General features: G+C 39.2%; 1 protein-coding gene across 1 annotated transcript; it reads left to right on the top strand.

Annotated features, from left to right (window-relative positions):
• Positions 1 to 129: 129 nt before the first annotated feature.
• On the top strand, positions 130 to 2,084 carry LOC133235536 (dynein light chain 1, cytoplasmic-like). Its single transcript, XM_061397151.1, has one exon. The coding sequence runs from the start codon at positions 1,112 to 1,114 to the stop codon at positions 1,472 to 1,474; it is 363 nt and encodes a 120-aa protein (XP_061253135.1). The 5' UTR covers positions 130 to 1,111; the 3' UTR covers positions 1,475 to 2,084.
• Positions 2,085 to 17,107: the final 15,023 nt, after the last annotated feature.

Raw genomic sequence — 17,107 nt, 5'->3', positions numbered from 1 at the left:
ATCATGTCACTGATAAGGTATTGATATAATAATTGGGCTAATATTCTGAAAATTATTGATGTGCTTTCTCTTTTGCTTTTCTGAGTATGAGACCTCCACTTTGCTTGCCAAAAGGTAAGGAGTGAGAAATGTGGTAAGAATTAGGATTTGCCAGGGCTTCTCCGGTGGTTCAGTGGTAAAGAATCCACCTGCTAATGCAGGAGACATGGGTTTGATTCTTGGTCTGGGAAGATCCTACATGCTGTGAGACAAGTTCATGTGCCACAACTATTGAGCCTGTACTCTAGACCCTGGAAGCCATAACTACTGAGCCCATGTGTCATAACTACTGAATCCTCTGCATTCTAAAGCCTGTGCTCCACAAGAGAAGAAGTTGGCACAATGAGAAGCTGGTGCACCACAAACTAGGTAGTAGCCCTCAGTTCGCCACAACTAGAGAAGAGCCACACAACAACGAAGACCCAGCACAGCCAAAAGTAAATAAATTTTTAAAAAAGAATTAGGATTTGTCATAGAAGGTATTAAAAGACATGCAAAAAATAAGACTGTTATGTGAGACAACAGATTTGAAATCCAGGTTCACTAAAAGCATAGAAATGGCCAAAATGGGAAGGTGTGTCAGACAACTGAAGCATAGGAGGACTTCAGAGCCTACTCATATCCTACATGATCCTGTAGGGATCATGAAAAGAAACCACACTAGTTTTTATCAGTGAGGAGTACAGAATAAGATAGTAAAATTAATGACCCTGAGGTTTTAACTCTTCAAGTCATCTTCAGTCCCACTTGGCAAGGATGCAAATTTGAGAACCAAGGAGCCTACCACAAGGCTCACTGTGATGGCACTGGAGAGATAAGATCTTGAGCTACACAGGCCTTACTCATTATCTAAGAGTTCCAGCAGGGTAATCTGTAATCAAGTGAACAAGAGACCTAGCCTGCGACATGAGATGGCATCACACCTCTAGACTTTGACTGTTGCTCTCTGATACGAGGTTCTGTAAGATATACTCTGCTCTCTGATACTTTGACACCATTCTCGGGTGGAAGTGAGCTAATAATAATGAGCTAAGAGACAGGAGATATTAAGAATGTTTTCCTTGACAATAAGATGCGCCAAGGCTTCTGTTGCGACCCCCTCTCTGGTGTGAGCCTCGCCAGCCCCTCCCCCAGAAGACTGTTGCAATCGGCCAGCCCCTGCTCCTTGGTAACCATGTGTGACCGAAAGGCTGAGATCAAGAACGCCCATATGTCTAAGGAGATGCAACAGGACTTGGTGGAGCGTGCTACTCAGGCATTGGAGAGATATAATATAGAGAAGGACATTGCGGCCCATATCAAGGAGTTCAACAAGAAGTACAACCCCACCTGGCGCTGCATCGTGGGGAGGAACTTCGGTAGTTACGTGACACGTGAAACCAAACACTTTATCTACTTGGGCCAAGTGGCCATTCTCCTGTTCAAATCTGGTTAAAAGCACTGCCACACACCCAGTGATCCATCCAAAAACAAGGACTGCAGCCTAAATTCCAAATACCAGGGACTGAAGCCTTCAGCCTTGCCTAAGGGAACACCTCCACCTTTGAACCTGTCTTGTGTTTTGTAGAGGGCATTCTCTGTACTAGTTTGTGGTTATAAAGCAATTAGCAAAACAGCTTACATTTGTATTTATTTTCTATTCCACACCTCCCTGCCTCATGTTTTTTCTCTTCAAAATCAATTCCTTTAAAGAAATAAATCTGTTGGAGAAGTGTGTGTTAATAACCATTTGTTCAAATAATATAAAGTTGAAGATGGCCTATTATTTGATCTTGGGTAGGTTGGTGGGGGTGATTCCTTGAAGTTTCTGTGGGATGTAACAGACTAGCCTGTTCAACACATTTGAGTTTCATTCTTGTCCATCCTGTTCCTGTTGTGCATGGAAGAATACTACTCAGAAGTGTGTCTTGAGAAATGCATGGCAGAGAAACTACTGGATTAACTCTTACTCCTAATCTGATAAACACATTACTTAAGTGCTTCTTTGGGATAACTGCTATAGAGTGTTCTGGGCCTTAGGCCTCAGAGATGATGAATGTGTAGTAGAACTCCTTTAAGCTTTCTATGGCTGCAAAATGTAAATAAGCTGGAGAGAAAGTTGGGCTAGTGAGACATTTGTTGGGCTCTAGACATTTCCCCTCCCCTGCCTTGGCCAAAATACACTCTAAAGATTAAAGGTGGTCTTAAAGGGAAAAAGCTCTTGAACAGCGGCCCTCCATGTGATTTTAGTAAAGTTTTCAGGAATTTTTTTTTTTTTTTAAAGAATGTTTTCCTTGACAATAAACTATTTAAGGGCTTCCCTGGTGTCTCAGTGGTAAAGAATCCGCCTGCAATGCAGGAGATGAGGGTTTAATCCCTGGGTCGGGAGGATTCCCTGGGTCGGGAGGATTCCCTGGAGAAGGAAATGGCAGCCAACTCTTGTCTTCTTGCTGGGAAATCCCATGGACAGAGGAGCTTGGAGGGCGACATTCCATGGGGTCGCAAAAGAGTTGGAAATGACTTAGTAACTAAACAACAACAGCAACAAAAACAAACATTATTTAAAGGGACTAACTGAAACTGCAGAGTTGAAAAAGAAAAGAATTGAATGGATCAGGCATCAAATTAATATTCTAAAGCTGTGGTATGCTTGAGGTTAAGGGAAAAGATAGTGTTAGTAATGGGAGAAAAAAAGAGTCGTATTGTCTTTGCACATTTAAGCACAGTGTAAGTTAAACCTTTTTTACACAGTTCATGGGGTTCTCATGCCTAGTATATGGAGTGGTTTGCCATTCCCTCTTCCAGTGGATCATGTTCTCTCAGAACTTTCTACTATGACCCATCCTCCTTGGGTAGCTCTACATGGCATGGCTCATAGCTTCATTGAGTTACATATACCGATTCAATGGACATGAATTTGGGCAAACTCCTGGAAAGGACAGAATTTCACTTTCATTTTTGGCATTATGGCATATTAGATAATTCAAAAAATTCTGGGTACAAAGTATCTAGGAATGTTGGATAAAATGTAGCAAACCTTCATTTTAGACTCAGAACTAAGCTTCCAAGAGAGGAAGGGGAATAACCAGGAATCAAGAGTGAAAAGTTAAGCTAAAATACAGAATGAAAGCTGATGTAGACATCCTGGATGCTTTGGAAAGGTTTCACAATCTTAATGACTAAGTATTAATGGTTCTATAAGCTTAGGCCAGAAAGCACCATGCAAAGAAGGATCCATGAAAGACTAGACTCCTGGTGAAAGATGAACTCAAGCACAAGTGAATTCATCTATCTTGAGCTGAGCTTGAGTGGAAAAATGTGTCCTCCTGAAAATCCATTATTGTTAGCTTATATTCACATGGGTTTAAAGTTCAAATCTATACTCTGTAGATGGTTTTAGAGGCCCTAAATTAAAAATTATACTCAGCGATTGGTATTCATTGATTCATATTGGAACAGGACACTGGCAGAAGGAAATAGAATGTCTCAAGGATCCCAGAGATAAGCCCTGCCAAACATGAACCCCAAGTACACAATTACAAAATACATGAGGAAGAATCAGCAACATGCTCAATTAAAATAAGACCTGCAAATACAACAAATAATTTAGTTACTGAATGTAACAGCAAATTTGGAAAATGCAACAGTGGCCACAGGACTGGAAAAGGTCAGTTTTCATTCCAATCCCAAAGAAAAACAATGGCAAAGAATGCTCAAACTACCACACATATATTTAAAATGCTTAGAGAAAAATAGGGTGAAACATGGGACAGAACAATGTCTTTTTCAAAGACAGTCATAAATTTAAAAAGAAGTTATATGATAAATACATATTAGGGATGTAATGTACAACAAGGTTAATATAACTGATGCAGCTCTATATTGTGTATGAAAGTTGTTAAGAGAGTAAATTCTAAGAGTTCTCATCATAAGGAAATTTGTTTTCATTTTCTTTTATTTTGTATCTGAATGACATGATGGATGTATACTAAACTTATTATGGTACTCATTGCATGATGTATGTAAGTCAAATTATTATGCTGAACATCTTAAACTTATACAGTGTTTTATGTAAATTATCTCATGAAAACTGGAAGAAAAAAATAACAAAGAAATAAAGAATATTAATAAATTAAAATTTAAAATTCAATTGAAGGCTTAAATAACAGGTTTACCAGATACCAGCTAAAGGGATAGCTAATAAATAAATATTATGTTTTTAAAGAAGTATGCAGAATTTATCACAGAGGCACAAGATGAAAAATATGACAGTGCTTAATGGATTTGAAAGAGTGAATGAGAATCTAACTGGGCTTCTGATAAAAAATTCTATATAATGAAAAAAGGTAAAAGAGAAAAAAAAACATGTTTTGTAGAATAAAAAAAGCATGGATCTTCAGATTGAGGGAAGCTACTAAATCTTAATCAAGTAAATAAAGAGGAATACATAGTTAGATATAAAACATCATGGTGAAACTACAGAACACTAAATAGAACAAGTATTTCAAAAGCAGCCTGAAAGAAAGGCAGATTTTTCTCCAAAGGACGATAATTAGAGTGACTGTAAACATCTCAAGAGCATCATTAAGAATTAGGAGACATTGGACCAGTTCTATGTACTAAGAGAAAATGCTGTCAAGTAGAATTTTACTCAAGGGAAAAATATACTTAGGTCAAAACAGCACTAATAATTTGCTATCGAATTTTCATTTTTTTCAGTGAATGAAAAAAGTGCTAAAGCACTAAAATTTTTCAGTTACTTAAAATAAAATTATTTCAGAGAAAAGACATGAAGCTCAAAAGGTATTGGTGGGAAAATGGTTAAAATTTAAGGTGATCCAAACAATCACTGATGGTATAAAACAGTAACAACTATTGATTTTAATGGCAAAAAAATTGAGATGGAAAAATATACTAGATAAAAATAACATAGAGGAGAGGAGAGAATCATTGTAGATAAGTACACATATTAAACATTTGAAAGTCCACCACTGAAAAACAGAAATATACCATTTAAATTTTATGATCGAGAGAAAGAGAAGTAGGAACTGAATAATCTCTACACCAAAAGAAAGTTTTCCAAAAAAAGCATTAAAAAAAGCAGAATATATAGAGTGCAGGGGAACAGAAAGTCTTCCATGTTTCTAGTGTGAATCTAAATCAGCACAAAAATTCTGAAGCACAACCGGCAATATTTTAAAGATTAAGTATTAATCACTTCCGGGAAGCACAATTCTATCTCAAGGTATGTAGACTAGAATAATACCTCTTAAGCTATCTATGATTTAAAACAACTTTTACAATGTGTAATCCACTGCAGAACAATAATTTTGCAAGAATGCAAAATCATATGATGTGGCAGCAATGTCAAATTGCTGTAAAGTTTTCACTTGCTTGCTCTCAGTGCTTGTACTACCTCACCAGAGATAATTCATTGATACTGGCCCACACTATATTTTGAAGAGCATTGCTCTATACAAAGTCTTAAACACATCCGTAGGGAGAAATATATCACAGTAATCAATGTAGCACTGCTTGTAATAGCAAAACAAAACAATATAGCTAAATGTTCCCCAAAGAATGGATAAATTGCAGAATATTCATACATCTAATAATATTTAGTGATGTGAATGAATGATCTAGAAGTAAAGGTATCAGAGTACATAAATATTAAAGGTAACACAATGCTGAGTATAAAAAAAGCAATTTGAAGAATTCATCTTATATGATAGTGTTTTGTAACATAAAATGATGTCATGGTTTCTTGAGGAATATATATTTTTAGGGAGGTATAAAGACATGCATAGGAGTGGTAAGCACCAAATTCAGGATAGTTACTACTTCTGGATGGTGGGAAAGAAAGAAAACACTACTGGGGAGTGTTCATGAACTCTATTTGTACTTTTGTACTTTAGTTGAGCAGAAGTTTCAAGTGTGTTCATTATACCACTCACATATTTTTGTATGTCTGAAGCATTTCATAATTTAAAATGGAAGAAGATACATTAATAAAAATATTTCTTAAATTGAGAGTAAAAATTACCACCATGTAGCTTAAATGTCAGCAATCATTCAGATCTGCCATTCTTTAACATACCTGAAGAGTTTTGTTTTCAGTTTGCATGCTAAGTCACTTCAGTTGTGTTTGACTCTTTGCAACCCTGTGGACCATAGCCCTCTGCCAGGCTCCTGTGTCCATGGAATTTTACAGGCAAGGATATTGGAGTGGGTTGCCATTTCCTACTCCAGGGATCTTCCCAACCCAGGGATTTTTCACATTTAAAAAGAAACTCAAGTTGTACTCAGTTAATATCTCAAGCTAGTATAAGTGTAATACCAACAGTTTCTGGGCACTTATACCCTGTGTTGAGTCCTACCTTTACACACAGCAAGTTTTTCTAGGTACTAGTGTGCAAGAAGACTGGAGTCCCTCAGAGGAGATTTTTATAGGAAGATTCTAATAACAAAGCAAAGTGCTATGCCTCCCACACTGGGATTCAAGCTTAATTAATATACACTTTACATTTTCTTATTCAGCACTTATAAACATTGCCTACAAACATGGTAATTGTAAATAAATAGGCAAATGTTTTACTCTGTTGACTGTTTATATAAAAGACATTAAAAATATATCACTCAAGGGACTCAGTTAATAACTTAACACTAGTTAGGATTTGCCTCATTGATCAGGATGACTTGTGAATTCTTTGTTCAATTCTCCTGAGACTTAAAATATATAGGAAGATTCTCAAATATTAGGTGATGAGGCAAAGTCACAATCTTATCCTTAAGAATCATATTATCTCTGTACACACAGGAAGTATTATGTATCAACTGTTACTCTTAATTATATTTACTTATATTTATGCAGGACCCTTAATCCAGAGCAATTGAGTCATTTTATTTATTGATAAGGTAATAAAACAATGAGGTTATTAAACTCTCCCATTGCTATCCAGTATTCTCATTCTTTTTAAAAGACTGTGATCAGCAAAAAGTCCTAGCTCTGAGAGAATGTTTAGGAACGTAATTATAATTATAAAAGGACATGCAAAAATGTACAAATGATCCACACTTTAAATACACTGGCAAAAAAAGTACAACTTTTTTCTTAGATTGCTTGTAAGTTAATTTTCAACTAATTAACAAAATGATTTCCTATTTCACACTAAATTAGAAGTTGCTGAATTAGAGATAGGAAAGTTGCTGAGAAGAGTTTCTAATACTATGGTTTTCTAAACTGTCTTCAAATCCAAAGTATTCCTAGAGTGGAAATCAGGTATACTTCAAAAAATAAAAAGCCAAAGATTTCATTTGTATACTGGCTATAACAGGCATGATTTAACACTTTGAATTTTTCCACATTAGTCTGATTTGCATTTTTAAGGTTTGGTTTATACCTCAATGGAATAAAAGAGTGAAATTTAACTCCATCTAACTTATGTATATTAAATAAACCTTGTGTTCTTTACATGCTAACCTGTGGGTGCCTGTTCAGTTGTGTCCTACTCTTGGCAACCCCATGGACTACAGCTTGCCAGGCTCCTCTGTCCATGGAATTTTCCAGGCAAGAATACTGGAGTGGGTTGCCATTTCCTACCCCAGGGAATCTTCCCAACCCAGGTATCAAACACACATCTCCTGTGTCTCCATAATTGGCAGGCAAATTATTTACCACTGAGCCCAAAGCCTTTGACTGTGTGGATCACAACAGACTGTGAAAAAACTTCAAGAGACAGGAATACCAGACCACCTGACTTGCCTCCTGAGAAATCTGTATGCAGGTCAAGAAGCAACAGTTACAACTGAACGTGGAACAAGCAACTGGTTCCAAATTGGAAAAGGAGTACGTCAAGGCTGTATATTGTCACCCTAGTTATTTAACTTATATGCAGAGTACATCATGCAAAATGCTAGGTTGGATGAAGTACAAGCTGGAATCAAGAGTGCCGGGAAAAATATCAATAACCTCAGATATGCTGATGACACCACCCTTATGGCAGAAAGTGAAGAACTAAAGAGCCTCTTGATGAAAGTGAAAGAGGAGAGTGAAAAAGTTGGCTTAAAACTCAACATTCAGAAAACTAACTAAGATCATGGCATCCAGTCCCATCACTTCATGGCAAAAAGATGGGGAAATAATGGAAACAGTGTCAGACTTTATTTTGGGGGGCTCCAAAATCACTGCAGATGGTGACTGCAGCCATGAAATTAAAAGACGCTTGCTCTTTGGAAGAAAAGCTATGACCAACCTAGACAGCATATTAAAAAGCAGAGACATTAATTTGCCAACAAAAGTCCATCTAGTCAAAGCTATGGTTTTTCCAGTAGTTATGTATGGATGTGAGAGTTGGACTAAAAACAAAGCTGAGTACCGAAGAATTGATGCTTTTGAATTGTGGTGTTGGAGAAGACTCTTGAGAGTCCCTTGGACTGCAAGGAGATCCAACCAGTCGATCCTAAGGGAAATCAGTCCTGAATATTCATAGGAAGGACTGATGCTGAGGCTGAAACTCAAATACTTTGGCCACCTGCTGCAAAGAACTGACTCATCTGAAAAGACCCTGATGCAGCCTGGTGTGCTGCAGTCCATGGGGTCGCAAAGAGTCGGAAACGCCTGAGCGACTGAAATGAACTGAACTGAGCCATTTGTGTCACTGACTTGTTTTATAATTTCAGTCAAATACCATGTTTGCCTCCCTGGGTCTTGGATTCCTCATCTGTAAAATGGATAGATCAGATTATTTGAGTATCCATTCCCTCTCAGTCTTCCTACACCATCAGTTGTGCTGGCCTGTTTGTCCTGACAGGGTTTGTCATTGGCTGCAGTTTCACCCTCTTCACATCAGGTTGGTCTGTGTGGCAGAATGAAAGAAATAAATAAAGAAAGAAAAAAAGCAAGCAGTAAAGAAGTGCAAATTCTGTAAACATCTATAAAGATGATCCTTGTCCTTGGGGTTTCTCTTTAGCATAAGGAAAACATAAAATGGTAGAAAATATTTGTACAATTTATATTACAAAGAAATACTTTTCTAATGAGAAAAGTATTCTATTTTTTCCCAAAAATGCCTCTTGCTTTTCAGCTTAAAAGAATTATAGTCATTCTAGGATTTTCATTCTAAAGGGGAAAATTCAATTATCCTATCTATACTGCAGCGTGGACTTTCAGTTTCTGTATGGTTCTGTTCTTTTTGGTTTTGTAAGTGTGTTTCTCAGGTTTATATTAAGTGAGAGTCCAATAAATGTGAAGTTAAAGGTTGGGGAACACTGTGATTGATAACCAGGGGAATAAAAGAAGCCGAGTGAGAGAGAAGCAGAGACCCATGTCTTGGCTTTAAGAAGTTAGACAAACTGAAGCCACAAGTCTCCAGCAGAGATTTCTCTGGCGTAGATAATAGAGGAATGAAGGGCAAGACAGAAAAACACAAAACAAAGTCATAAATATAAAGCTGAGCTGAGTGAGGATTTCAGAGTATTAACACTGTTCTCAAATCAGATGTATAAACTGTGTTTGGACAACACTTGCCTCATGACCAACATGAGTGTAATCTTTCTAATGGATTAAGTGTGTTATTCATGTACAACACAATAATGGCCTTTTGAAATTCAATGTGAATTAGTTCTATATGCAGTAATTGTTAAAATTCAGTTTATCAGTTCAGTTCAGTCAGTTGCGTCCGACTCTTTGCAACCCCATGGACTGCAGCACACCAGGCTTCCCTGTCCATCACCAACTCCCAGAGCCTACTCAAACTCATGTCCATCCTGTCAGTGATGCCATCCAACCATCTCATCCTCTGTCATCCCCTTCTCCTCCCACCTTCAATCTTTCCCAGCATCAGGATCTTTCAAATGATTCTTTGCATCAGGTGGCCTGAGTATTGGAATTTCAGCTTCAACATCCATCCTTCCAATGAATATTCAGGATGGACTTCCTTTAGGATAGACTGGTTGGATCTCCTTGCAGTCCAAGGGACTCTCAAGAGTCTTCTCCAATACCACAGTTCAAAAGCATCAATTCTTTGGTGCTGAGCATTCTTTATAGCCCACCACTCACATCCATACATCCATATATTAGTTTATGAATAAGGCAAAAAACCGTTTGCATTCATTAAAGGGATATGTAACTTAGAATTTTTTTCTAATTTCCTTTTTTCTCTTTAAAGCTCTTATACATGTACCCCAATGTTCATTGCAGCACTATTTACAATAGCCAGAACATGGAAGTAACCTAGATGTCCACTGACAGATAAAGAAGCTGCAGTACACATATACAGTGGAATATTCAGTTCAGATGTTCAGTCGCGTCGGAATCTTTGCGACCCCATGAACCGCAGCACTGTTTCCCCATCTATTTGCCGTGAAGTGATGGGACCAGATGCCCTCATCTTAGTCTGCTGAATGTTGAGCTTTAAGCCAACTTTTTCACTCTCCTCTTTCACTTTCATCAAGAGGCTCTTTAGTTCTTCTTCACTTTCTGCCGTAAGGGTGGTGTCATCAGCATATCTGAGGTAATTGAATATTAGTCAGCCATAAAAAAGGAACACATGTGAGTCAGCTGAACTGAGGTGGATGAATCTCTAGCTTGTAATACAGAGTGAAGTATACCAGAAAGATAAAAACAAATATCATATATTAACACATATATATGAAATCTAGAAAAATGGTACTGATGAACCTATTTGTAGGGCAGGAATAGAGAGGCAGACACAGAGAACAGTCATGTGGACTCATCAGGGGAAGGAGAGCGTGGGACAAATTGACGGAGTGACGTTGACATATATACACTGTCATATGTAAAGCAACATTGACAGTTACTATATATAAAATATAAGTTAGATAGTGAGTGAGAAGCTGCTATATAACAGAGAGGCCAGGCTCATGCTCTGTGATGATCTAGAGAGGTGGATGAGGAGGTGGAGTGGAAGAGAGGACCAAGAGAGAGGAGATAGATTAATATATATACTTATGACTGATTCATGCTCTTGTATGGCAGAAACAAATAAAACATTGCAAAGCAATTATCCTCCAGTTTAAGATAATTAAATCATAGAAATACATATAATTTTAGCCTTCTTAATTCTGATAATCATAAGCCTGAAAATTTATGGAGCATTTTAATGCATATCTATGTTTATTTTTACAATAAAAATGAAAGAATATATTAATGTTAATATTTCCAGTTTAATCTCCTTTTAGTAAAGCAATATTAATCTATCCTATTCAACTATCCTGGACCGGAGGAAGTGAGGCCCTGGAGCAGTGGCTGCGAGGTGCTGGAGCAGTTGTGAGGAGATACCCCCACGGCCAAGGTCAGGAGCTGTGGCCGCGCTTTGCTGGAGCAGCTGTGAAGAGATAGCCCACGTTCAAGGTCAGAGAACCCCCAGCAAGATGGTAGGTGTTGGAGCCATGGCTGTGTGGCACTGGAGCAGCTGTGAGGAGATATCCCACAACCAAAGGAAAAGGAGAAGCCCCAGCAAGATGGTAGGAGGGGCGAATTCACATTTAGAATCAAACTCCATTCCTGCTAGAGATGCTCAGAGGGTTCAAACAAATCTTGTGCACACCAGGACCCAGGGACCACACAGAGACTGAGACAGAAATGTGTTGGAGCATCTCCTGTGGAGGAATGGGTCAGCAGTGGACTGCCACTGGGGCAGGGGCTCTCAGTGCAGCAGACTTGGGTATGGCATAAGCCCTCTTGGAGGAGGTTGCCATTAACCCTATCAAAGAGCTGCCAGAATTTACACAGTACTGGGAAATAGGCTCTTGGAGGGCACAAACAGAACCTTGTGCACCAGGACCCAGGAGAAAGAAGCGGTGACCCCAAAAGAGACTGACCCAGACTTGCCCGGGAGTGTCCAGGAGTCTCCAGCAGAGGCATGAATCAGTGGTGGCCTGCTGCAGTATTGAGGGTCAGTGAGTATAGCAGTACACGCATGGGATCTTTTGAAGGAGATTGCCATTATCTTCATTACCTCCACTATAGTTTGGCCCCAGGTGAATAGCAGGGAGAAAACACAGCTCCACCCATCAATAGAAAATTGAATTAAAGATTTATTGAGCATGGCCCCGCCCATCAGAACAGGACCCAGTTTCCCCCTCAGTCAGTCTCTCCCATCAGGAAGCTTCCATAAGCCTCTTATCCTTCTCCATCAGACAGACTGAAACCATGATCACAGAAAACTAACCAATCTGATCACATGGACTACAGCCTTGTCTAACTCAATGAAACTATGAGCCATGCTTTGTAGGTCTACCCAAGACGGACAGGTCATGGTGGAGAGTTCTGACAAAATGTGGTCCACTGGAGAAGGGTAATGGCAAATCACTTCATTATTCTTGCCTTGAGAACCCCATGAACAGTATAAAAAGGCAAAAAGATAGGACACTGAAAGATGGACTCCCCAGGTCAATAGGTGCCCAATATACTACTGGAGATCAGTGGAGGAATAACTCCAGAAAGAATGAAAGGATAGAGCCAAAGTAAAAACAGCACGCAGTTGTGGATGTGACTGGTGATGGAAGCAAAGTCCAATGCTGTAAGAAGCAATATTGCATAGGAACCTGGAATGTTAGTTAGGTCCATGAATTAAGGCAAATTGGAAGTGGTCAAACAGGTGATGGCAAGAGTGAACGTCAACATTCTAGGAATCAGCGAACTACAATGGACTGGAATGGGTGAATTTAACTCAGATACCATTATATCTACTACTGTGGACAGGAATCCCTTAGAAGAAATGGAGTAGCCATCATGGTCAACAAAAGAGTCCGAAATGCAGCTCTTGGATGCAATCTCAAAAACGACAGAATGATCTCTGTTCAGTTCCAAGGCAAACCATTCAATATCACAGTAATCCAAGTCTATCCCCTGACCAGTAATGCTGAAGAAACTCATGTTGAAGGGTTCTATGAAGACCTACAAGACCTTCTAGAACTAACACCCAAAAAAGATGTCCTTTTCATTATAGGGGACTGGAATGCAAAAGTAGGAAGTCAAGAAATACCTGGATTAACAGGCAAATTTTGCCTTGGAGTACAGAATGAAACAGGGCAAAGGCTAACAGAGTTTTGCCAAGAGAACACACTGGTCATAGAAAACACCCTCTTCCAACAATACAAGAGAAGACACTACACGTGGACATCACCAGATGGTCAATAACGAAATTAGATTGATTATATTCTTTGCAGCCAAAGAAGGAGAAGCTCTATACAGTCGGGAAAAACAAGACAGGGAGCTGACTGTGGCTCAGATCATGAAAACTTGTTATTGCCAAATTTAGCTTTCCATTGAAGAAAATAGGGAATACCATTTAGGTATGACCTAAATGAAATCCCTTATGATTATACAGTGGAAATGAGAAATAGATTCAAGGGATTAGATCTGATAGACAGAGTGCCTCATGAACTATGGATGGAGGTCCATGACATTGAACAGGAGGCAGGAATCAAGACTATCCCCAAGAAGAAGAAATGCAAAAAAGCAAAATGGCTGTCTGGGGAGGCCTTACAAATAGCTCTGAAAAGAAGAGAAGTGAAAAGCAAAGAAAAGGAAAGATATACCCATTTGAATGCAGGTTCCAAAGAATAGCAAAGAGAGATAAGAAAGCCTTCCTCAGTGATCAGTGCAAAGAAACAGAGGAAAACAACAGAATGGGAAACACTAGAGATCTCTTCCAGAAAATGAGAGCTATCAAAGAACATTTATGCAAAGATGGTCACAATAACACACAGAAATGGTATGGACCTAACATAAGCAGAAGATACTAAGAAGAGGTGGCAAAAATGGACAGAGGAATTATACAAAAAAAGATCTTCATGACCCAGATAATCATGATGGTGTGACCACTCACCTAAATAAAGCCAGACATCCTGGAATGTGAAGTCAAGTGGGCCTTAGAAAGCATCACTACAAGCAAAGCTAGTGGATGTGATGGAATTCCAGTTGAGCTATTTCAAATCCTGAAAGATGATGCTGTGCCAGCATATTTGGAAAACTCAGCCATGGCCACAGGATTGGAAAAAGGTCAGTTTTCATTCCAATCCTCAAGAAAGGCAATGCCAAAGAATGCTCAAACTACCGCACAATTGCACTCATCTCACACATTAGCAAAGTAATGCTCAAAATTCTCCAAGCCAGGCTTCAACAGTATATGAACCACGAACTTCCAGATGCTCAAGCTACTTTTAGTAAAAGGCAGAGGAACCAGAGATGAAATTGCCAACATCCATTGGATCATCGAAAAATCAAGAGTGCCCGAAAAACATCTATTTCTGCTTTATTGACTATGCCAAAGGCTTTGACTGTGTGGATCACAATAAACTGTGGAAAATTCTGAAAGAGATGGGAATACCAGACCACCTGACCTGCCTCTTGAGAAATCTGTATGTATACATGCATACAGAAAACTGTATGCAGTTAGAACTGGACGTGGAACAGCAGACTAGTTCCCAATAGGAAAAGAAATACGTCAAGGGTGTATATAGTCACCCTGTTTATTTAACTTATATGCAGAATGTATCATGAGAAACTCTGGGCTGGATGAAGCACAAGCTGGAATCAAGATTGCAGGGAGAAATATCAATAAACTCAGATATGCAGATGACACCATTCTTATGGAAGATAGTGAAGAAGAACTAAAGAGCCTTTTGATGAAATTCAAAGAGGAGAGTGAAAAAGTTGGCTTAAAACTTAACATTCAGAAAACTAAGATCATGGCATCTGGTCCCACCACTTTATGGCAAATAGATGGGGGAACAGTGGAAACAATGAGAAACTTTATTTTCTTGGGCTCCAAAATCACTGCAGATGGTGACTGCAGCAATGAAATTAAAAGATGCTTACTCCTTGGAAGAAAAGTTATAATAAACCTAGACAGCATATTAAAAAGCAGAGACATTACTTTGCCAACAAAAGTCCGTCTAGTCAAAGCTATGGTTTTTCCAGTAGTCATGTATGGATGTGAGAGTTGAACTATAAAGAAAGCTGAGCACTAAAGAATTGATGCTTTTGTACTGTGGTTTTACAGAAGACTCTTGACAGTCCCTTGGACATCAAGGAGTTCCAAGCAGTCAATCCTAAAGGAAATCAATCCTGAATATTCATTGGAAGTACTGTTATTGAAGCTGAAACTACAATACTTTGGCCACCTGATGAGAAGAACTGAGTCATTTGAAAAGACCCTGATGCTGGGAAAGATTGAGGGTAGGAGGAAAAGGGGATGACAGAGGATGAGATGGTTGGATGGTATCACTGACTCAATGGACGTGAATTTGAGTAAGCTCCGGGAGTTAGTTGGTGATGGATTGGGAGGCTGGCATGTTGGAGTCCATGGGGTTGAAAAGACATGACTGAGGGACTGAACTGAACTGAACTGATGAAGCAGGATAATGAAAGAAAAAAGATTGATTATATGTTTATAAGTAAATGCTGCCTAATAATAGTAAAGTAATCAAAAGGTCATCTAATCACAGATCATGGCAGCCACAAGAACTTCATCTTTCTCTTTCTCCCATTATTTAGGTTCAGGCTACTTTCTTTTGTAGATGAGAAATATCCAGTTTCTCTTGCAGGTGGTAGAGCTAAGAAAGATAAAACCAGATATAGTCTTAGTCCTTGATGAGACTCAGGATTGAGGGGCCCCAAATATGGCAACTTCGCATCAATTCAGTTCAGTTCAGTCGCTCAGTTGTGTCCGACTCTTTGCGACCCCATGAATTGCAGCATGCCAGGCCTCCCTGTCTATCACCAACTCCCAGAGTTCACTCAAACTCATGTCCATCAAGTCAGTGATGCCATGCAGCCATCTCATCCTCTGTCTTCCCCTTTTCCTCTTGCCCCCAGTCCCTCCCAGCATCAGGGTTTTTTCCAATGAGTCAACTCTTCACACGAGGTGGCCAAAGTATTAGAGTTTCAGCTTCAGCATCAGTCCTTCCAATGAACACTCTGGACTGATCTTTAGGATGGACTGGTTGGACCTCCTTGCAGTCCAAGGGACTCTCAAGAGTCTACTCCAACACCACAGTTCAAAAGCATCAATTCTTCAGCACTCAGCTTTCTTCACAGTCCAACTCTCACATCCATACATGACCACTGGAAAAACCATAGCCTTGACTAGGCGGACCTTTGTTGGCAAAGTAATGTCTCTGCTTTTTAATATGCTGTCTAGGTTAGTCATAACTTTTCTTCCAAGGAGTAAGCATCTTTTGATTTCATGGCTGCAATAACGATCTGCAGTGATTTTGCAGCCCCCCAAAATAAAGTCTGACACTGTTTTCACTGTTTCCCCATCTATTTCCCACGAAGTGATGGGACTGGATGCCATGATCTTAGTTTTCTGAATGTTGAGCTTTAAGCCAACTTTTCACTCTCCTCTTTCACTTTCATCAAGAGGATTTTTAGTTCCTATTCACTTTCTGCCATAGGGGTGGTGTCATCTGTACTCTAAATATAAGTTAAATAAGCAGGGTGACAATATACAGTCTTGATGTACTCCTCTCCCTATTTGGAACCATTCTGTTGTTCCATGTCCAGTTCTAACTGTTGCTTCCTGACCTGCATATAGGTTTCTCAAGAGGCAGGTTAGGTGGTCTGGTATTCCTACCTCTTGAATAAATTTCCACAGTTTATTGTGATCCACACAGTCAAAGGCTTTGGCATAGTCAATAAAGCCGAAATAGATGTTTTTCTGGAACTCTCTTGCTTTTTCCATGATCCAGCGGATGTTGGCAATTTGATCTCTGGTTTCTCTGCCTTTTCTAAAACCAGCTTGAACATCTGGAAGTTTATGGTCCACATATTGCTGAAGCCTGGCTTGGAGAATTTTGAGCATTACTTTGCTAGTGTGTGAGATGAGTGCAATTGTGCGGTAGTTTGAGCATTCTTTGGCATTGCCTTTCTTGAGGATTGGAATGAAAACTGACCTTTTCCAGTGCTGTAGCCACTGCTGAGTTTTCCAAATTTGCTGGCATGTTGAGTGCAGCACTTTCACAGCATCATCTTTCAGGATTTGAAATAGCTCAACTGGAATTCCATCACCCCCACTAGTTTTGTTCATAGTAATGCTTTCTAAGGCCCCCTTGACTTCAC

The sequence above is a fragment of the Bos javanicus genome, chromosome 2, assembly GCF_032452875.1.
Source record: "Bos javanicus breed banteng chromosome 2, ARS-OSU_banteng_1.0, whole genome shotgun sequence".
NCBI classification, from domain to species: Eukaryota; Metazoa; Chordata; class Mammalia; order Artiodactyla; family Bovidae; genus Bos; species Bos javanicus.
Note: the sequence above shows the minus strand (reverse complement) of the source record. Positions and strands in the feature narration are given on the sequence as shown.